The following is a 23612-nucleotide window of genomic DNA, read 5'->3' on the forward strand; positions in this document are numbered from 1 at the left end:
CAAGACAAACATTCTTAATGCAGCACCTCTTCATTAAAATTGAAAGCGATAGAATATTAATTCATATACAAACTAATATCTGTAGTGTCACTAGAATGCTAAGTAATTTTGTTATGCCGTAGGAAAGTAATTTTGAGCAGCTGTATGATTTCAGTATGGAAACAAAAGTTTTGTATGTGGAGGATGCTTTGGGATTCAGAATAATAAGTTTTAAAGTACACTCTTTGTAAGGGAACTTTCAGAGTAAGCAATTTCTGTGCTCTTACTCCTGGCTCATCCCCTTGTCCTTTGCCCCAGACTAGCTGTGCTCTCCCAGACTGTGACAGACTCCATTTTCAATTAACATATTAATATATTTTTCACTTGCCTAGAGTAATTATTATGCTGTGCATTTGACATACGTTTATAATTGTAAAAAATGTAGAGATAGGTCAGATGCTCCAGTGATGGGCGGCAATCTGGAACTTCATGCAGTTACTCGGTGTTGTCTAATAAATGGTGAAACGGTTTCCTGGGGAAGCTCCAGCAGCTGGGGCTACAGAGCTGTCCTGTAAACATGTGGGGAATCTGGCAGGAATTCCCTGGAAGAGCTACACGTGCAATAGTTCAAAGAGGATTCTCTGAAAAGAAGCAGTCAAACAGAATAGTACTGTGCTATTTCATTTATATGTATAAAAATTGTCCTTTTTCCTTAACTGGAAAATAGCTGAAAGATCAGATCCTGTGGTGTGAAGTTACATTATTTTTTAAACACTTTATGGTGCATTTATTAGCATATGGTTTTCCTTTTGCCTGACTGGAAAAGGGAACACCTGGCATGATTTAGTTCTGATACGAAATCATGGATGAAGCATTGGTTAAATTTTGATACTTAAATAGTACAGTTTTTCCAAAAGAGATAGGACTGTATACCGTGGAAGTTTACTCCTTCTTGGTCAACAACAAAAAAGCCTGTTTTATTACCCCCGGTTTGCTAACTTCTCACTCTCATAACTAGACTTTGTCTGCAGCTGGGCTTGGTTTAAACAAAGGCATTAGCTTATTTTATTTTATTTTTTATGTTTTTTTTTTCTTCATACTATACATTTTATCATGTCTATTGATTTTAATTTTAGTGTCTGTCATCTTTTTTTCTTTTTGAATCCCAGGCACCATGATAAGCCTTAGGGCTTTCCAGCATTACAATACCATAGAATATTAAATGTATTTTAAACCAGCCTGATGTTGCCAGAATAAATGAATAACTGAGCAAGTTATATTCTGGGAAACACCTAGGGGACTTTCTTTCCCCCTTTTATGTGTAGTAATTGGCAGCGAGCAGTGAGACTCTTAGTGTCATTAGTCTGTTAAGGTTAGAATTAGTGGTACTGGTAGATAACTGTGTCAAGTCTTCTATCTTCTTCCTTTTTCCAAAAGCCCCTTAGTCACTATTTATAAAATAGGGATGATGGTGGTGGTCCTCTTTTGTAAATGTTCTGTTTAAGAGTTAGTAAGAGTTAGGTGAGTAAAAATTGCAATGCTGAAGATGGAAGAAAGTGAAAATGGTGAAGGTGAAATGCTGGACTTAAGCCAATAGGTGTTATGGAGCCCAACCTGCTTGCTGTGTTCTGGAAGGGTCAAGGCTTTGCTCCTCTCTGTACTTGCTTTTAATTTCCACCACTTTCTGTTACTCTTCACAGTTTAACTCTGCACTCTAATGCAGGCTCTTTCTTTCATGGTTAAACTCCCCTACTTCTTAGTTTTATGTGAGACTGGTGAAGTGACCGAAGCTAGGAAGAAATTTGGCTGCATGCAAAGATACCCCTGCTCAGGGTAAATCAGCTTGAAGAAATTCTTCTCTGCTCTTGCAGATGGTACTGCAACAGTATTTTAAAATGACCAATAGCTGTGTGGCAAAAAAATCCATTAAATTAGGAAAACAGATGTATTTTTATGTGTATATAAAGCCTTTAAGTGTATTTTTAATCCATATCAAACTTTGGTACATTTGCTTTGTTTAACAGCTATATAATTTACTCTCTTAGGGCACTTTAAAATGCAGTGTTTTCTTAGCCTGATTAAGTTGTAATCCTTAAAACCTTCTCATGTGTCTTAGCTGTTAGATAGCATTCAACGAATCAGAGAACCTGCTGAGAATAAAGAGTTACGGGAGTTTGGGAACATGTATTCACTTGTTGGTCTTAAATTGGAATCCTATAGATGGTTGTACTTCAAATGAGCAGAATTCAGTAAAGTTGCATGTGTAATCCTTAATTTTTTTTTGCCTTTTAAAGAGGAAAATATGTAAGATCAAACCAGGATTACAAATATTTATGAGATATAGTAGCCCTTAGTATTTTGGAGAAAGTGAGAACCTGATGCCGGCACTGCAGCAATACTGTGCAGCGCTTAATTTCCTCATGTGAGTTTGGGAGCTGTCAGGCTCCAGTATGGCACAACTGCAGGTTGTGAGATACAGTTTTCAGAACTGAAGGGAGGTGGTGAATATGCTAAAGAGGAGAACAGTCAGATTATGTGATTTCAAGCAATAGGATAGCTGCATAATTTTCAAAATGGGGGTAAATTGAAAAGGTGAGTAAGAAGTCGCATCAGAGGAGACCTAAGACTGTGAGGGAGTCCTCCAAGACCAGGCAGAACTAGTGTGGCTGGGGACATCTGCTCCACCTTCCATGGGGATGGACTTTCGGAGGTATATCGGAGTTGTTCAGTGTTCCCTTTCTAGCTTAACAATTGCTGTTTGAAGTTCAATGAATTAAATATTTTTCCAGGCTGTATATGTTATGAATGGAGCTCATTTAACCCATCATAAAGCTGTTTGATAAATTGTAATTGCTCTTTAAAATTAAAGACAAAAAAAAAACCCAGAGAAGTAGAAGAACTGAAAAAGTTTTGCAATGATCTTGACAAATGAATGAACACATATGTGGCCTTCCCATGAATAAATTTTTGTTGTAAATTAGAAGAAAATTATTATCACCACAGATTTGGGGAACCTTGAGCCACCTTTATTTGGATACATTGGGTAGATTGGATACAATGGATACATTAATTCATTTTAAGATAGAACTACTTTATTTTATTACAAGTGATTATTATGAGACGTTTAGCTGTGAGTTCAGGGAGTTGGATGACTAATAAAGTCCCTTCCAGACTAGTTACTTTGTTCTTTTAAAGTTGTATGGCATAAAAAATACTCCTTGCTTTCATAACGCAAATATTTTAATGACTGAGGGGAATGTTTCATAACGTAGGGTAGCTGTATATCACATTTTGATAAAGAAACAAGGAGATAATATTTTTCTTAGTTTGTCTGTGTAAACAAAAATGAACCATTGATCTACTGCACAGCGAAGACCAAGGGGAAATTAATTTTTTAAGGAATCTAAGGGCTGTAAACTGACTAATGCTGCAGTCCTGGTATTGATGCTGAATCACAGTGATGGAATGTTTCTTACAGCTTTTGTCATCAGCTTTATTATATGTCTAATGCCAAATACGAGGTTAGATTTTATCCTTTCTGTGATTTTCCATTTTCATTATCCATAACTAAGGGAGCTTTAGCATCAGAAAAGGCTCTGACTGGCAAAGGCAATTCCCATTGAAAATTCCCTGATATTTCTTCAGGTGTTTTATAATATCGGTGCTGCTGTTGATGTTAGTATACTTATTTGACAGAACAGATGAGGTTAGAAGAGGTATCTGGAGATCTTCTAGTCCCACTCAAGCAGAGTTGTCCAAAACAATTGGCCAAAATTGTGTCCAGTGGCTTTTGGTATCTCCATGGAAGGAGACTCCACAACCTCTCTGGGCAGCCTGGGCCAGTGCTCAGTCACCTCTCAGGAAAGTTGTATTTCCCCATGTACAGAGGGAACTGCCCTCTGAACATTTCACTTTGTACCTGTTATCATTTGTCCGATCGTCGGGTTTCTTCAGTTTTTAATCCTTTATTTCTCTATGACTGCCCTGCTTATTATTTCATTTTGCCTTAGCTTATATAAAAAAATAGATTCATTATCTCAAGAGACTGTTGGACTGACTGGTTTGAGTGGTTGGACAGTGATTTCTGAAGTACTGTGCCAGAAAATTGCAACAAGCCCCTGTACTTCAGTGCCAGAGTATTCTGATTTTATTCTCTTAAAAAGAGAAATGGAAAATAAATGCTTTTAAAATGCTGAAAAAGTGTTCTTGAATTATTTAAATTCATTCACTTTACTAGAATTAAAAATTCTACCCCAAAAAGCTGGTATTGTTAGACAGGGACGTCAGTAGACACCATTTGTCAGAGTAGCCTTCATGTAACAGATGGGCTAGAGCAGCCCCTCCTGAAGGATGGGGGCAACCAGAATTGGGATGGGAACAACTTGGCAGCTGATTGACAGTCATTTTTTGATGGAAAGCTAAAAAGACCGGAATGGCAGACTTCTTGTCTGCTATTGAATGAACTAACCTGGATAGTCTAATGCATTTGAAATTGTCTGGACACTTTCTAGAAGGGAAGGAGTCTCCTTCAGCATTGAAAAGTGTAACTTTAAAAAATATTGATTCTGTAAGGGAGAAGAGAGGGAAATGTTGTGAGGGGGGTCATTAGTTCAAAAATTAAACTGCATTTTTCAGTGTATGCATACAGTAAAAAGATTGATCTGAGAATTCTTCATTGTGGAAGTGTTCAAGTGGTTTTTTTGTGTGCAGCAACTCTTGATAGAAGAGCTTCATAACAGTCATCTCAGAAATGATCGACATTAACATATTTTAATATTTATCTGGCTCAGTCATTTTCTGTAGCTTTGTACTTAAAGCACTTGTTTAAAAAGTGCAGATGCACGTGTGTTTTTTTTTTCATTTTCTTCACATTTCAGGACCGGGACTTCACAACTGTGACTCTCACGCTGCATTCCTTCTGGTAGCTGCAGTATTCAGAGCGGTTGTATAATCCAGTAGCTTGACCTTTCCCTGCCACATGGTTTTTCTTCTTGTCAGGAAGAAATTACAAAAACCTATCATCTTGCTACACTTAATAGGCAGTTAGGACTGCACAGGTTGACTTTAAAAATGGAAATACTGAAATATGATGACTTAAGTAATTACGTTCAGTAGTTATAGTAAGATATGCAATTGCCTTTTTCTTTCCTTTTTTTTCTAATTTTTGAAATTCAATTGCTACACAATGACAAACCTTAAAGTTATTGCACAAATAAGTTTTTATAGCTTGTTTTTGGGGTTTGCAGAATCCCAGTTTCCCTGGTTTGTTTTCCATAGACATGAAATCTGCAGTTTATCACCCAGGACATCTACCCAGGGAGCTCAGTGAGCACCTGCAGGGGATGTTGGGTACAGAGAATGCCTGATTTTGTGTATCCTGGACATTTGCATGATTTTAAGTGATCTTTCTTTAGTTCTTCAAATTGTTTAGAATCAGGACTCTGTAAGTACTGCTAGCTGGCGATTGCAGTAGACCGACATTGCATTCGATTGGAATTTTGAGATTTGGGTCTGGAGATGCCCTCGTGCTGCTCCCTGCGAGCTGCTAGTGACAGCCTGGAGCTCAGAGGCCCTTGGGGCGCTCAGAGGATCTGAACCCCTCGCTGGGAGAAGGGGGAAGGAAGCCGTGTCCAGCTGGAGGGACACTTAGTTACGGCTGGTAACTCTGAGCACTTTGGCCTCATTGTCCTCCATGGATTATTGGTTTGAAATAAAAATTGATTGTTATTTAGAAGAGAAAAATGTGGATCACTGTTCAGAGAGTAACACATCTGGACATTAAGACAATGTGGTGGTGCCTAGAGCAGCTGCATGTTAACCAGAATTTGTAAGAAAGAAAAAGTGAACTTTGACACTTTTGTCGATTATTACTGTGTGAAAGCCCACGGGCTGCTGTGTATTTGGGGGACTGGATATTCAGTGTTTCAGCCAGCACAGATTACCAAAAAAAAAAGAATAAAAAGGACAACATGAACAAAGTTACTCATGTATTTCCTGCAGTGTTTGTTTAGCTCTCCCTGAGACCATATGTGCTGTATTCATTTGATGTCTATGGAAAAAAATAAAAAAGATGGGGGATTCCTTTTTTTTTTTTTTTTTTGTTCATTTGAGTTATTTACTAGTTATTGTTGGTGTGGAAGGATAGATTTGTTTTAAAAAGAAACTTCTGTCAAACGTGGTGGACGTGGATTCGTATTCCTGCAATGTGCTGCTGACATTTCCAAGCACCCCCATTCTAGCTGGAGAAGCTAATGCAGGAGCAGCTGTTTCAGACCCTTCAGCGACAGTTAAATAAAACCAGAAAAACCTAAAACCAGGAGGTGTGAGTGTCAGTTGCAATGTGCTGTATGCCATGGATTAGTTATATATGACCTTTAGCTGGAGTGAAAACATGTTTGATTTTTGAAATATCTTTCCTTAGAGAGTATACTGAATGCTAAAATCCTGCTTGTTTTGGAAGAAAAAGATAGAATACTAAGCAATGGCTAGCTTCAAAAGCACATTAATTCAAATTAAAAATGTGAACCCTATTTCAAGCAGATCAAGACTGACCATTGAAAAAGCAAACAGCCAAGGGAATGGCAATTTATCTCTTGATGTCCTCCAGTCAAAACTTCAGGCAAGCACAAGTTTTCTTCGGTTATGCCTGATTCCCAGGGTAATTGGGTGTCAGTCCATGGCCTCATTATGCAGCAGGTCAAACAGGATCTTTCTTAAGACCCGTTTTGATTTCAAATCAGAAACTTTAACACGAGCAAAATTCAAACGTTGGTTTTGGTTTTGTGTTTCAGGTACTACAGTGCTACCATTTTGCAGATGTCAGGAGTTGAGGACGACAGGCTCGCGATCTGGCTGGCCGCGCTCACGGCCTTTATTAACTTCATTTTCACTCTCGTGGGCGTCTGGCTGGTGGAACGCATGGGGCGGCGGAAGCTGACGCTTGGTAGCTTAGCAGGTGAGTGTTTAATAGGAGCAAACTGTATGTTCCTCACAGCTGTAAGTTAAATGAAAATGCAGCACTAATTTTATGAAAGTAATTCTCTCCTAAACTGTAACTTTGACCTATCTTCTCCCCCAAATTATTTAGTTTTTAAAGTATAGGAATGTAGTACACCACTAAGAAAAGAAAAAGTTTTGCATCTTTTTTTTTTTCGGATGCTATTTTTGCTTCAAAAAGGAGGCTTGACAATATATTTAGCTTTGTATAGCTTTTTTTTAATAGCTTTTTTTTTCAGCAGGAGGAATGAAATGCTTGGAACTTCAGAGTTGGTTGTTAAATCTTGTGCACATATGTGTATGTGATATGTGATTCCTGGCTTATTAATGTGAATTCACAACATCTTATCATGAGCTACTGGAGAAAGCATAAGACACAGCCACTGTGGTACTTTTTCAAGCAATGCACTTCTGCACATAGTTACATCAAATGGAATTAATACTTGCATTGTAGTAATGGGGCATCAGTCAGTCTCCCAAAGGGGATAATAAAATGCTCTGTTGTGAATCTGTCCGTTTTATCCAAGTGTTCCAGCCCTATCACTCAATCACGTAGCCTGCGAAGCTGGGAAAGGCAGAGCTAGGAAGGGTCTTGCCTGTGCTCAGCGTGTCCTGCCAGTCACCCTCCTAGGCCCCTTGTAAGACCCTCAAGCGCTCATTTTGGCTGAACAGTCTCTAACAGACACGTCTGGCTGAATGTCTAAGAAATTCAGACATTTTCAAGAATAAGATTTGGAAAAGAGGGAGAAGTTGTACTTCCTTCTCTCAAAATGGTGTTCACAGCTGGAACAGCTTGGGAAGGTTGAATGCCCCCATGGTTTAGCTCTGTGAGGGCCCCAAGCTGCAGGCTAATGTAACGCAGCAGGGTGGGGACCCACCTGCCAAGAGCTGGCGCTGGCAATTTGGATGCAGTTCCCAAATAACAGCAGTTAATTTACATCCGTAACGCATTTATGTGGGCAGAGCACCGACTGCACTGCACCGTGTCACATCTGGTCTGCTACACTCCTGCCCGATCTTCGTATTAAAGCATGCAATTTGGAGTCAGACTGGTTTGCCCAAGTTATAATAAAACTGTATCTGCCCTTTTTTGTATTTTGTCTTGGAATCGAGAACCCTCATGCTTTTTCATGATCCAAGTTCAGAAGTGTCATGACAGAAGCGACTGGTGGAGCACTGGCCTTTGCTCATAAAACTTGCACACAAATCTCCAAGTGATACTGTTACCACCATCTACATCCAGATTAGCTAAAATACATTTCCCCAATACGTTCTTTATGTCTCCAGCCAGTTCCAAGCCTTTCAGACGGTGGGAGACTTCACCATTCCCATGGCTCACCAGTGCCACTTGGCTTTGGTTTTGTTGTTTCCTCCTTGGCCCTGTCTTATTTCTTTGCCTTGACATGCAGTGAAGCTCTTTTTGCACTGCACTGATGCTTGTATTTTGGGGTAATGCATCTCCTTTATACACTATTAGAATATGTCAAATTGTTAGACTACTGTATTATTATATTTTAAAATAGTAATTATATTATTATGTGTTAAGCTCCTGATACCTCTGGGTAGGTCCTCAGGTATTTGTTGCCCATATGGAGCCAGTCGCATAGGTTTGATTCCCATGTGAATTTTCCATACAGAAAAATTGGAGCTCTTATTTTCTTGCTTAATACATTCACAGTTGTAAATGGGAAATGTAGATATAAATGTCCCTTATAAAGCATATTAGTCATCAAGCAGAGGCAAATATAGAAATGAGGCAGAAAATGAACAAAGGAGAATGAAATGGTTAGGGTTATGTGTTTGTGATATTCGAACAAAAAAATAATTGCCTGGTAAAAATATGCTCGGTCCTTTCTCTGTAGCTGGTTGCCTGCTGTCAGTTTGCATCATCACTTGATTCATGCTGTGTTACTTACTGTGTTCTGTATCCTATGGTCTCTTCTTAAGGAAGTACAGATAGTGGCAATGCTGAAATTGTGTCATCTCTCACTCCTATTCAGACTTTTTTATATAATGCTTGACATTTAGATTTAGGTAATGGTGGGTATGAGGTGCTTCACTTAGCAAGAGGGCTGCAGAATAAAACAATAATTATTAAATCTGCTGATGGATTTGTTTTCACACTGTGTGTTTTCTCATGGGGTATACTTATTTTTCTTTGTGTTCTTCTTTGGTTTTCTTTCCTAAGGAAATTGCCTTTCATACTAAGTTATTAGAATAGCTGCCTGTCTGGTCCTTGGAGAAACTGTGTGCGCTCCAGCCTCCCATTAGAGAAAATGAGGAGAAAAGTACTGCCTTGGGCTGCTGCTCCAAGGGTTTATTTGTAAAGGTTAATTGATGTAGTGTTTGTTAGATGATAAACTATGAGAATCATTAGTGGAGGGATAGCAACATTAGTATTTTGCTTAAATCTGCATGTTCTAAGTTAATCTTGTAAACTTGTGCAGCTTTTTCAGCTCTCTGAACACATTTGGGAAAGGGCTATTTTGCATTTGATTTAGAGTATTTTTATAATTTGCAAGGAACTCTTTTGAAAAATCTAGCCTTTCTGAGAGACCCAGGAAGTATTATGAAAACAATAATAAACTGCTCCTGCCAAAAAGAGAAAGAGAAAGAGAAAAAGAGAAAGAAAAAAATCCTACTTTTTCAGTTCTCTTTGCTGCGGTTAACTACTGACTCTTCTTAGTTTCCAGTTCATTTTATGTGTTGGCATAAATTCTCTATATTTATTTTACTCTTTAGTTCTTTCTTCAAAGTTCTTCTTTGGGAAACTTGCATATGTTTTGATAAATGCAGTATCCATTTCATTGGAGTTGTCCTTTTTTCCCTTCAGAAACTGGCAATTTGAAAGCATGGTGATATTTGGATATAGGACCGATATATAGTCCTATATAGAATATATATAGTATATTGAAATATTTGTCCTTTTTTATGACAGAGAAAATCTAAAATGTCTTTAGAATGCTACATTTCTGATTCAGTTTATGTAATGATATACAGTAATGGTATAAGTTTATTAATCATAGAAAAGCTTCCTACAGAATGAAAATATATAGTAAACTTCTTGTACCAAATCTGCATATTTAGTCCTTTTGCAAAGAGGTAGGAAATTTGCAGGCATACTGTAAGTGACTGTTAGTGTATTTGATTAACTCGAAAGACAGACAAAGCATATTTATAATGAATATAAATAAGATTATAGTCTCTGTCTAAAGATATTTGCCGTCTGGTTTATGGCATTTTGAAAGTACAATGAATCTAGTACAAAATCCTGCGTTCATTAGCATACCTAGTCAGCATAGCAATACAAAACAGGCAGAGAATAAGATGAACCTTCTTTTACTGCTGGAGAGGTGTTTTCCCCACATACAGGTTTTAAGATATTAGTGTCAGAAGCAGGTCTACCAGTTCAGGTAAATATGTGGTCCAAAAACTCCTAGTTCATGCCCATTCCTGTCCATTAGCCATGGCTGTTGCAGATGTCCTCAAGAATTATTTTATTAGACTTCCTGCTACTTAAGATGCTATTTATACCTCAGGAGGAATTTTTCATACAGTTCATGGTTTAGCCTGCTAGAAAGCCTCTTTTTAAATTTTTTCTTGTTGGAAAAAAAGCATTTCCCAGGAAGCTCCATAGGAAGCAGATAATGTGTAGTTCCTACACTTAATAGTGTGACCTTTTAAGGTTTTTTATGTAGTTGTGTTTTTTAAAGGATTGCATTTTTGAAAAAATGATTTATGCTCTTATATAGAGAGCAGAGAGAGGATGATAAGTAGTTAGAATTGAATAAAATGCTCTTCATTTGCCCTCAACCCTCAAGCTAAACCCTTGCACCCCGCTGGACGTCTGCTGCCTTCCAGCTGGGGAGCTCTTTAGCAGTTTGTGAATCTGTGGATAGTAAGGAGAATGTCATTAGATAATTAGTATCTAATTCCCAAACAAAGACCTCATTTTGTATTTTTTGTTCTGGAAGCCTACAGATCAGGCTATACGTGTTCTTTGGGAACTGTCAGGTCAAACGAACCACATAAACAGTGAGCATACAAATAGATGTGCACAGTATTTGGCATAAGGTAGACTTAGACTAGCGAGATGTGTAGGTTTTATTAGCGTGGGTAGTGAAGCGCTATCAATGGCACAGCACATTTCATTTGTATGACAAGGCAGGAAAATGTGGTTCTGTTCTGCTGATGACTGTTGTTGTACATAGTTTGGATCTCTTTTGCCATCCTGCTCCTCCTCCCGGCATTTTATCCAGTTGTAGCTCAAGTATGAAGGATTTGTTGGGGCATGGAGTGAGCAGATGGAAGGGGGCTCTTCCCTAGCAGGTCTAACCTGTGTGCGCTTGAAATGGGAGTTCAGAAACTGCAGTAGGGCCTTTTTGTGGCGTTTCTATGAAAGTCAGATTTATCGTGTTTCACAAAGGCAAGTGAAACTGATGAAGAATCTGATACTTTTCAATCTTACAGGAAAGTTGGGCAGTGGGAAGAAGAGAGGTGATTTAAAAGTTGCTATTAAATGGAACTCATTGGAGTTCCACTTATTCCACTTCATGGAATAATTTTCATCACAAAAGGGAATATATCCATTCACTCTTGCAGTCTTGAATTTCACATGCCAAACAAAGTTTCACGTGATTAATTTAGTGTCTGCACAGTAAATCTGATGCACTTAACTTCAACATCTAGTCTAATTCAAGATGAGGATATAAAAAGGATGATATTTTCCCTACATTCTTGTTATGGAGAATGCTGTGTGCATAATAATGGAGTGTCTTGCTTTCCCAAGCATAGTTCAGTTCAATAGGGAGTTATTTCATGTTCTCTGAAGAAAAGTATCACATTGCTCTTTATCTGTATTTTTAGGTACTGGTGTAGCACTCATTATCCTAGCTTTGGGATTTTTGCTATCAGCACAGGTCTCGCCAAGAATCACCCTTACTCCACCAGATCCTTCACATCAAAACTCTACCTGCACAAAATACAGGTGAGATGTCAAGATCATTTCATACATCAAAAGTTTTGTTTGTTTTTCTTTTTTTTTCCATATAATTTTTTTGCAATATAATGTGAATAATGGACAGATATTCACATAGTCTAGTGAAGTCATGTAACTTATAAATCTGAGGTTAAAAGCCTTAATTCCCTTAATGGAGAAAATAAGACTCTTCAATACTCTAAATGACCCTCTGGATTTTCTTGGATTAAGGCTGCAGAGGCTAGACATGAATTCTCCCCGTTGTATCAGAGATGCTGCAATTCCTAGTGGACACAAAGTTATGAATATTTTAAAAATATAATTTATAAATGTGCTTGCAGTTGCTAGTCTGTGCATAGATTTGTCCTGTGTAATAACCATGAACTCTCAAAGAACGTGTTCTTTGCCTTTTGTTTTACTGGATGAAAAATCCTTTAGTACAGTGATAATTACAGACTCATTAATAATAAAAAACAAATACAATTTTGGGATCTTTTTGTCTCTGGTGGGTAGAATACGCACTTTCATTGGCAATTATGATTTCAAGTTATTGTTATTTTATGTCTTTTATTCACATATGTATGTCATCACTGAAGTGATTTTTAGTTGTGTCCCAAAATCTCTGCCTTACATGTGTTTGTGATAGAGATAATCATCAAGAAATGAGAATTGTGCTTCTAGTTTCACAGAGATGGTGGTCAGACATGTTCATGTTTTCCATATGCCGAAGCACAGTCTTAAGTGACAGATTCTGAGGAGCTGAAATCTTACAGACCTCTAGGGAGTGACGGGAAGGGGCTAGACTGCAAAAGAAGATTCTAAAAAGCACTACATGCATATGGGGATCCCTGCAGGAAAATACTGTGTTTTTACTTGCTTTCGACTGCAGTTTATACCTGTGTCACCTACTTATGTTGCTATTTTGGGGACTTGGCTATCCAGCCTTTGCAAATGGTGAGTGATCTATTTAAAAGATGTGAAGGGGGAAAGAAGCTCCAAATGCTGTCTTTTCAGAATGAGGTCATGTCAATAGCAGGATGCCAAAAGGATTGGCCTGGGACTGAAGTTCGCTATTAGGTAAGGATGTCTGGGGAGAGCTGATGTGCTATTTGCAGGATACAAATGTTGGTTATCTACTAAAGTTACATGATTATGTAACCTGAAACAGTATAAAATCTGTGTAGAAGAGCTACGGATAGTTCATCTTAAAAAGTGTTTTGAGTTATTCGATTTAGATTTTTCCAGTTCACCCTAGCTGTTCAGGGAGAAAAGTTAGACCAACTGTGGTCCATAAGCTGAATGAAATTGTAAAGAAAGCTTTTGCCATTAGGAAGTAGATGGTGTATGCAGCATTCCAGCCCCAACACAATATAGAAGTTGGAGCTTTTCTTGTCTCATGCAGCAAGTTTTTAGATCAGTGGCATGTGTGGCAAATTTTTTCACTTGCAGAACTTCAGCAGAACACACATGGTCCTGAGTAGAAGAAGAGGTGAGGTCTGCAAGCCAAAGGAATGCAAATAGCTGGGCTGTATTTATTGAGACCAGCCACTCTCTTCTTTTTGGCTCTGGAGCTGTTCCTCAAGGAAGTTACAATGTTGAGTCAAAGAGATCTGCAAATGGTGAGGCTTTGGAAGAGAATGTCTACCCTGCAGAGGCCCAGTCTTACACATACTTCATATGCTGCTCTAAATAATAGGTTGAAATTTGAGTTATACAGGTAGCAGTTTGCCTGTAGGCAACCTGTGAGGTAGGGTAACAGGTAACCTGTAGGTAGGGTGGCAAATGTTACTGTGGGGATGTTTTCAAATTAACTATTCAATGAAGGTAAGAGGAAATACCTTTAACTTAATGACAGCAGTGTGTTATTTAATCCATGTTTAGATTGCCTCACAATAACTGCTTTTATTACGTGTTGCTTCACATTGTATCTTGCATGCCATAAAGCAGTGCAAGAAGATTTGGGAAATGAAAAGATAGCAGGACTTAAGAAAGTCTGCCCATAATGACAGGTCCCTGTAGCTACAGTAGCTGGTTTTAAACACACCTGTCTCTACAAATGAGACTAGTAGTCTCTCCTCAAAGGGTGATGCTTCCCTGAGGTGCTGTTCTCTTAAGTCATAGTTAAATCAGTTGGCAGATTTGCAGCTTGTCCATCTCTGAGGACGTGGGTGTTTCCCACATTTGTCATTGCCAAAGTGTATTTATAAGTTATCATAGTGTCAGCAAAATGTATTTGCTGACAGAACTTTCACAGATGCTGTAGAGAGTAAAAATACTCTTTATGTTTGCAAATATGTTGGGTTATAGCAGGTGTGAGTGTCCATAATGAAAGTCTCAGAGCTACTGCAAATGCTCTATATGTTTGCTGACTCCTCAGATCGGTGCTCCTCGACTGCTAGAATAAAAATGAAGATACAGACTTCAAGAAATAAAGAACACACTCATTATGCTGCTCAAGAAAGCACCTTACAGTTGAATACCCCATTCTGAAAGAGTCGTGCCAAGCAAGCAGTGCTACGAATTAACCATACCAGCTTTCAAACAAGAAACAAACAAACAGACAAGATACCCTGCAAATATCCAAGAAAATATTTCCTTTGGGTATAGGGACATGTCATATCATAGTTGATGAGCAGTTAAAAAATAATCTATAAATTGGTGACAACCTTGAAGTACTCTTATTCACACGGACCTCATGGAATTACCGCTTATAAATCCAGCAGGACACCCTGGACACGGAAATTCTCTTTGCTTCCTCACAGATGGAAGTAGGCAGGCGTTTCACTGAGGGGAATCAAGATGAAGACTCTCCTATGTGCCATGCTTAAATTGAGCTTCATTTTCACACTTAACTTGTGTAAGATTATATCTATGATCACAGTATGACCACTTCTCCGCTTCAATCTTGATCTGTTCAGTAGAGCAGCTGTGATCCATCTTACTTTTTTGTGAGTCTGCAGAGAAGTTTAGAGGCAAATTTAGGAGTACAAAACAGCATCCCAGAATTTGTTATCTTAGAAATGGAAAGGCTGTGAATGAGCTAGCTGCTCCTATCGTTATCCTGACCGCTCAAAACTCTGAAACAGTTCCTGTTTTCCCCAGTGATTTATTGGTTCGGGAAAGAGGTTAAATTTGGGGCACTACACTAGCTACCCTGCCCTCTTTTCCTAGTTTTTGGATAGTGAAAGATGTGATCATCCCACTCCATGTTCCTCGAGGAATTGGGCCCATCTCTGGAAAACCATCATTGACCCATTGCCGTCTATTCCAACTCTTTTTCTTCTTTTATTGATATGTCTGTCTCTTTTCCTCCTCTTTTAAAGATTTGGCTGGCTATGGGAGAAATAAAGAGAACTTGTCCTGCCTAAGTAATGTTTTTGTCTACAGCTGCAACATGAAAATGGTAACTGTTGTTTTGATCTTAGGTTGACTCTGACATTCATATCATAGGGGACTGATAGCGGTACAAAAGCCTCAGGTTCCTTCCCAAACTGATCATCCAGAGAGTTTCATTAAAATAACACAGGCAGTGCCAGCTGTGCTGAGCACACAAGGGCTTTGTTGTTCGTCTTTGAATTAGTCACCCTCACGTGGTTCAGCTTCCCAAAGCCATTGAACAAATACACATCACTGATTGAGAGGAAGGCACCCATGCCTCGCCCTGGTACGTGCCAGTTATGCAAGATAGGTAGACAGAGAGATACATTTGCTTTATAAATTAAGCAAAAACATTTAATTGTGACATGTCCTGAACAAACTCAGCCAATAGAATAACAGAAACTTATTTTGTTGTGTAATAAATATAGCAGCCATTACACTTTATTTTCCAGAAATAACTCATTAAGAATCTAAATTATCTGCAAACTAGACCTCAGGATTTATTGTACAGATATTGTATCATAGAACTATTATATTTCTCATCATATTTTTCTAATGTCAAAATAACTGGTCTTCTGATAACTTAGAATTGCAGTAATAAATTTGGTAATTTTGTGTTTCCCCATTAAGATCAGAGAACTATGAGTATATAAGCAGATAAACATAAGTTTCAGAATACTTTTGCCAGCTCTTACAAAATGTATTGAAGGTTTTGATTCACAATTTATGTTGTAAAATTGGAGAAAGACCTAACTACAGTCACACATTTATTAAGTATATAGTAAGGCTGTACTAGCAGTATTTTTCCTTTGGTTGGCATGCTATCCTTATAAACCAGAACTTACAATTTAATTTAAAATCATAAGGAGAGAAGTGAATATATGAGTTCGATGTGATGGACATCTTTAATTTGAGCAGAATTTGAGGAAGAAATCCTCTTTCATGAGTTTTTTTCGCATCTTCACAAAGTTGTGAAAAGCTGCTCATCTAAACTGTGATTCCTATAGTGCAAAGGAAACTCTCTGTAATCAATGATATCATTTCAACTTACCTTGTTCAACTTTGGTTGAAATATTCAAACACTAAAATATCGAGGCATCACTTCTCTATTTTACACTATTAAAATGTTTCTGTGTAACAATAACTGAAACAGTAATAGGGAATTGTTTTGTGAAATCTTCCAATGTGATGGTATAGCGATGCATCTGGTTTGTAAGCCTCAGTCACACAAGGATGGTTTTAATCATGTTGAGCAGAGTTAATGTCCTGTCTACATGGAAGCTACGAGCATAGAATCATAGAATGCTTAAGGTTGGAAGGGACCTCTAGAGGTCACCTAGTCCAACCCCCCTGCACACGCAGGGTCACCTAGAGCACGTGGCACAGGACTGCATCCAAGTGGGTTTTGAAGATCTCCAGAGAAGGAGACTCCACATGCTATGTTTGTGTAGAATCTCTTTGGAAAAATAGCCTGAAATGGTCAAAATAAAGGCACATATGAACACATTAGAACTGACTTGACTAAGTCAGTTCTAATTATCTGTGTTGCACAGTTTCAGGTGTAATTCAGGATACTGCTGTGCTGGTGCTAGATGTATAGAGAAAAAAAGATAATTTAAGACAAGAGCCAACTGGCATCTATGTACACGTAGGTCAGGAGACTTTTGGTATGGTGTTAGCATTCCAGCAATCTGCTGTCAGAATGTTTATAGTGAAGATGTGATGAAGGTATAAGCATTTAAGCAAAGTAAGGTTGGCAGAAAGAGTAGTTTCTGTTACTGCACAATTATAGCTAGGAAAGATGGATGAGCCTTGGGTACCTCCTCAGGTCTAAAACAGGAGTAGCAGACACCAAGCAAACGTTGAGAACAGCTTCTCAGAGTTTATAAGTTATATTACTGTAGGCATGCTAGGTTGGAAAGGAGAGTCTTAAGGGAAGTTTTGAAACGAGCTGGTATATTTACATGCGGCTGGCGTATTGAGAGGGATTCAGCACCGGCCGGGAGCTTTGCGCAGGAGAGCTCAGAACAGTCTCAGTCTGCAGCAGAATGGGAGCCTGGTTTAGAGATAACGAAGGTGTGATGATCGTGCTTGAAGGTGACTGTAGTTCAGATGCGATGAAACAGCTACATGACAAACTGTGGTACTGCAGGCATCGTAGGAATGCTGCGGTTGTAAACGGCAGCTTTCCCTCATGGACAGCACTGATCAGATACATGCCTTATCTAACTCACTAGCTGTAGGTATTGGTAAATAAGCTGCTGAAGTTTGGTTGCTTTTAATAGTAGGAAAGTGGTACTGAAGTCCCAGCAAGTGTTTCCACTTCTTTATTAAGGATTTTATTATGTTTTCTGTATCCCAGATAAGACACCTTGAAGTAATATTTTGCAATTTCCAGGCTTTTTAACCACCTACAGCAATGTCTACATTCTTTGTCTAGTGATATTTAGCCAAAATTTGCTGTCAAGACTTAGGTTGCCCTTTGGGAGCAATACAGGAACCTAAGAAATACAAAGAAGTACTTGATTTTATTTCTGAGGTGCAGTGAAGCATGTGCAGACAGCATGAGGCCTCAGAAACACAAATCAGCCAGTTTTAAACAAGGACTTAGCACCTTACTGAAGTGGGATTTCTGTTGATGATTTTTCCCTATTTGTTCTTCCTTTATGGAGTCCAGCAGAACAGACCTGCGCTTACAGTGAGGCTGAACTCAGCTGTCCAAGCCATTCTCATTCAATGACAGATGGAGGAAGAGGCTTTCTCTTGCTGTACATATGAGAATAGTGGCACAAAACCAAGGAGAGCTGGATGTGTGTCTCCTACAACAGAGTGTGCTCTGTTGCTGGAGGGAGCTGGAAGCAGCGGCCCCACAGTGGGCAGGAGGTGTGCGAGCCTGGTGGGCAGTGCTGAAGCTTTCTGTACCCCAGCTGCAGAGAAAGGAATGCAGGGTTGCACGGGAGGGAAAGCAAAATGATATTTAGCTCCTTGGCAAGGTGAAGGTAGAGGGTTCTGGGAACTGTTTGTGCTTTTAGAATGAAGGAATTGTTGCATAAAGGGCATCAGCAGTGCAGAAAGCAGAGAGGGAAGGGGAGAGCACGCCAGGTGAGATCACAGCTCCATCTAGCCTGCCATCCTGCTTGCAATAGAGACAAATAGCAAGCTGGAAAGAGCAGCAAACACAACAGCCATAAAATGACACCATCTCCTAGGCTCCAGTGAGCTGCAACTTATTCATCCCTTCTGTGGGGTGTGATAATCCTCAGCAGGTATCGCAGGACCCTCCTCTCAGTGCACGGAGCATTTCCTGCCCTTCTATGAGGGGAACCTTGCTCAGGAAAAGGAGTATTTGCCCCATGCAGAGCAGGAGCACTGGGATCCACAAGCTGATGGCAGCCAAACCCACTCCAGTGCTGACAGTCAGTCAGGGTACAAGCTAAATATTTTGCATGTTGTGAATGTATCAGATTTTCACATGTGACTGGCTCACATCCACAGAGTGGTTCTGCAGCATATGCTTAATGAGACCAATGAATCTCAGACAAGAGGGAAAGAGAATATCTCTAAGCAACAGGCATATTTCTGAATGTTTTGTTATTCTGAGAGCCTGCCTGTGTGGTAAATGTGTTACATAATGAGAAAGAACTATATAGTCTGGAATATATTATCAGGATCAGTTTTTATTTCTTTAGCTGGATGATAGTAACATTAATACAGTTTTATAGCTAGATAATAGAGAAGACAAGTTGCAAGTTGCTAAAAATGCAGCAGAAGGCAAGCTTCATGAAGTATTTTGAGATGAACAGTTTAGAAATTGAGGTTCAGACTGAGAAAAATGAAATAATCCATCAAAAAGAGAAATGCAGAACAAGGGCATGGGGTAAAGGTCTTTTATTGCAAAATCACTCAGCAGAAGATGGCAAGGTACAATCTGCAGCTCAAATTAAAAGACTCCTGAGAATTGTAGGGTAGTCACACTTGCAAGGTCATCCTACAAATCTACAGCACAATATATAATGACACGCGGAGTGTTCTAAGCAGTGGAGAAACCGTAGGGAAAGAAACAATTGCAGAACTTGTACTGACACTTTCAGGGTTGCTTTAACAGTATAGAGAATTTGTTCATTCTGTTTATCAACTTCAGTAGAGACAGTGAATTGCACTAAAGAAAAATAAAAATCATAAATTCTGTATCAGGAAAAAAATACTTAGCTAGGCAGTTAAGAATAATGCCTCTATACTTTAAATTTCCTGTGGAAGAGGAGGGCACTGTGATCTCTGGGATCAGTCTGCAGTGTCAGGAATGGTTCGTAGGACCAACTGCTCCAGGGCAGAGCAACCTGGACTTGCTAGCAAGGAGTTAGCGGTGTTGGGCTATGCAGGCTCCACAGATTCACATCTGGTCAGATGAAGGGGCCATGAGAGCATGGAGGCCTCGGCTGAGTTGGGAGAATCAGAGCAGGGAATTGTGGTCTGGGGAGATCAAGTCTCTGAACTGTCCCTCCACTTACAGCGAACGTTGGCTCTGGCAGTGAGGCGGGAGCCGAGAAATCCCGCTGCGCTGCTGGGTCCGTGGAACGAGGGCCAGGATGGTGGGACTTCCCTTCGGGGCACGCGGGCAGCCGGCCTGCAGCGGAGCTGGCCGCCTTGGGCCGCCTGGGGCCGCCTGGAGCCTCACGTTCCTTGCCCTGTGTGTTGTTGTTCTGCTGCGTGGGGGGAAGCATCTGAAGATGGCCTTGCTGTTGGGCTGCCTAGGGACCTGCCTTGCAAGCGCCCGGGGAGCCAGGCCCGTCAGAAGGCCTTTCTGCTGGGATGCTGCCTGCTTTCATCAGCATCAAATCACCTCAGCCAGATATTCTAATCTTGATGAATTGTCAGGCTCTGATTTAGGACCATTCTGTCTGAGAATTTTCAACTACTTCTCTTCTGAGGAGTCCGTTGCCAAGGCACTATCATCTCACACGCTTAGCACGGATACAAACCTTTCATGGCAAAGCGCAGGAAAGACGTTTCCCATTTCTTACTGAATACAAATTTCCTTCTGACTGTAGCCACCCTGGGAACTTCTGGTACAGAGCTTTTACAGCCGTGACTGCTCCACATGGGAGGTTTGAATAAGTATCAGTGTAGATTCATTATTCAGTCTAATATTTGGGCAGAGCTGATAGGAATGTATATTACAGGGCAGAAAGGAGATCAGTAGTAGATAGTTTAAATGTCAATAAGCATTGTAGTGTGCATTGCTTTTCCTGGTGTATTGTGTGTCCTGATTTATCTACAGCACAATGAGCATGTAAGAATCTGTGCTCAAGTTTGAACTGTGTAAATATTTCCTATTTAGCAACTAATAATGGGGCTAAAGTGAATCATAAGCCTGAAACTCTGATATATATTTTATTTCCACTTTAACTTTTTGAGAGAGAAAATAAAACTGCTTCAGCAGTTTTTTATTATTTGACTTCTTTAAAAAATCTTTCCTGCTTCTTGCAGCCTATATCTTCACTGACCATTTTTATTTAGTAACTGGTAAAGATTTTTTTTTCTTTTTTTCCTTTTTTTGTAATATTGTCAAACAGTTACAAAACACCTACCGTAAGTCCATTGGGAGTTAGACTTGAAAGGGCTTTAAATGTCTTTTATATTTTGAATTTTTGGGTTTTCTCTGACACAGGCTAGTCTTGTCTCTGAAAGCAGAGGTCAAAGTGTATGGTATGAAATTGCTGGATAGCTAATAATAGGAAATCCTAGCCCAAAGGCAAAGTTTTTTGGCATTTTTTTGTTTGTTTGTTTTTAGTATTTGTCATTTAACTTTTCACTCTGAAAAACGAGCATAAGGAAAACTGTGAAAAATAACTAAGCAGTGGGAAATAACCACTTTAAATTATTTAAACTATCATATGCGACTATAACCTCTGACATTTGGTGCCAACCTCTGACATTCAGCACCAGTAGCCTTTATAATGCTGAATGCCACCTACAAGACTCAGTTACACTCAATAAGGCTGGAGGAGCAGCTGAACTCACAGCTGCCTAGGTAGACCCTGGAGTCAGTAACAAAATTCCTAGAGTTTTCCTGGACTACTGAATGGGGAAGGGAGGGAAGGTGGGAGGGCTGATTGAGATGCCTTCTGTGCTAGAACTGACTGGTTCCTGATACCAGTTGCAGAGGACGTTACGTGTAATTATGCATGGAAAGAACACAGCAGAGTAGAATAATCAATACAGAGTTTAGCTCTGTCATTTGTGTCATGGAAATGATACCATCCTGTCAAATTGCCGTTTTTGTAAATTCTTGTGTCTTGCTTATTTTGTCTGGTATTGTGTATTTGACTGTTATTTCTTCTGATAAGAATAGATTTAGATAAACCTTGAATCCCGAAAAAAATGTTTATGAAAAATTGTATTTAAATAAGTCTTCCTTCTCTTTGTTTCTTCAAGTTTTAAGGGCATCATGGCCCAGGCAGTTCTCCAGGTTAGCATTTAATTAATTCAAAGATTCTTCTGAGACCCTTTTCCTTGCCATTTCTGATTAGCTAAAGAGAATTTGGATAGGTAAATTTGCAAGGGAAAGCTCTCGTTTCCTATCTCAAATGGCCTTGATGATGTTATGATCTAAATTTGTTCATTAGTCATTACTTGTCACTTGATGTCTCCTCCTCTATAGTCCAAATGATGCAGTGTATCCAAAGGGGATTACTGACTAAAGACCACTTTAATGCATCATATTTCACATATAGTGCTCATATTAAATATGATTTACATGCAGTTGACTAAAAAAGTCCTCTGCTGTAATTGATAGGATATAGCTGGATGTGCTAGCAGTCTGAATCTTCTGAGAAATTTGTCATTAAAAGCTTGTTAAGCCACAGAAATTGAATGGGAGGTTTCCAGAATTTGACAATCATAAATTAGCATCCTGTTTTACACTGAAGGATTATTGCATCAAAAGGTCCTACATTTTTTAGTTATTTTTAACATCATTATCACATACTTATGTACAGTTATGATTTATGAAAATATTTTTATTCATTTCCAGTCTTTTGTTCCTGTCAACTGTTGCTGTCCTTTGCTATACTAATATTAATTAACAATATGTAGTTAAGACTCTACAAAGCAGTACTTGAGTTGTCCTTTCCTTTTATAAATGATAATAGCAGGGTTATAATTTTTTCATCCATCCTTGTAAGAGAAGAAATAGCGATCACTTCCAGATGAAATTTTATTTGATTGACTTCTTCCTGAAAATTGTTTCATTTCAACTGCCTGTACAAACGTATTTTGCAGTAAAAGCTCTCTGAATTAATGCGCTTTCCCAGCTGCTCAAACCAGTTAGTTTATGGTCAAGCACACAGTTTTGATTTCATCATTTGAGTGACTCTCTGACTGCCTTGAGCATCCTTTGCTTTCCCAAGTGTGAGCAGCTCTGCTCTTGGCCATTCCCAAGGGAATCTGAGGCATCTCTGCGGAGCTGGCAGGGATGACGGCGGCGCGATCGGCCCTGCCCTCTGCGGTGAGATGCAGAGGCCCAGGAGGACCTTCCTGTGCGCTGGCTGCTCTGTGTCACTCAGCTCCACTGACCGTGTTGACCCTGTGTCTATCAAATGTAGTGGGAAGTCGGGCAGCTTGAGCATGGAGACGTGGTGCCATAATCTCAAACTGAATCCCACATCTGTTGCCTGCCCAAATCCTGCTTTCCCTGTTATTTCTCTATGGTTCTTTCTTTTCAGCCCCAATTTTTCTTTGTTTCTTTATCAAAATTCATTCCATGTTTGAAGGCTCCTGCAGTCTGATCAGGAATCACTGAAAGATGTGCAGGTGACCTCACACTTCAACAGAAGTGTAGTGGAGAAAAAAGAAGAAGACACGCTTTTGTGTGTTTGTTTAGGACTGCTCAGGTGCAGTTTTGTGTGTGAATGTTGTAGTTCATAAATAGACAAACTCTGACTACTAAATATGAGGGCATGTTTCTGGTCCTGGAGGATCTTTTCTCAGGCATTCTAGGGAGCTATGTAGGGAAATGCTCACCTCATGGTTGCTCTTGCCTCTGTGTTCTGTTTTGCTGGTTTCTGTTGTTTTGTCTCCGTCACCTTGGCTGTGCACATTCAAAGCCATTGCTTTGACTATACAGTGCTGACGTACTTCTTTCTTTCTTTTTCAGTTATTGCAATGGATGTATGTTAGATCCCGACTGTGGTCTCTGCTACAAATTGAATAAATCAAGCGTCATTGAGTCCTCGTGTATTCCTGTTGATAAAGATTCTACAGTGAAAGCAGCTTGGGGAAG

At 39.4% G+C, this 23612-nt stretch overlaps 1 protein-coding gene across 1 annotated transcript in view; it reads left to right on the top strand.

Moving 5' to 3' along the window:
* SLC2A13 (solute carrier family 2 member 13) overlaps window positions 1–23612 on the top strand; it is a 124180-nt gene that overhangs the window by 77196 nt on the left and 23372 nt on the right. Inside the window, exons 5-7 of the mRNA XM_088533223.1 lie at window positions 6771–6934; window positions 11842–11962; window positions 23487–23612. Of these exons, the coding sequence (XP_088389349.1) occupies window positions 6771–6934; window positions 11842–11962; window positions 23487–23612 (411 nt within the window). The remainder of the gene's footprint in view (window positions 1–6770; window positions 6935–11841; window positions 11963–23486) is intronic.

Source organism: Tinamus guttatus, unplaced genomic scaffold, assembly GCF_059628265.1.
Source record: "Tinamus guttatus ecotype Peru unplaced genomic scaffold, ASM5962826v1 Tinamus_guttatus_pri_ptg000489l, whole genome shotgun sequence".
Classification (NCBI taxonomy): domain Eukaryota; kingdom Metazoa; phylum Chordata; class Aves; order Tinamiformes; family Tinamidae; genus Tinamus; species Tinamus guttatus.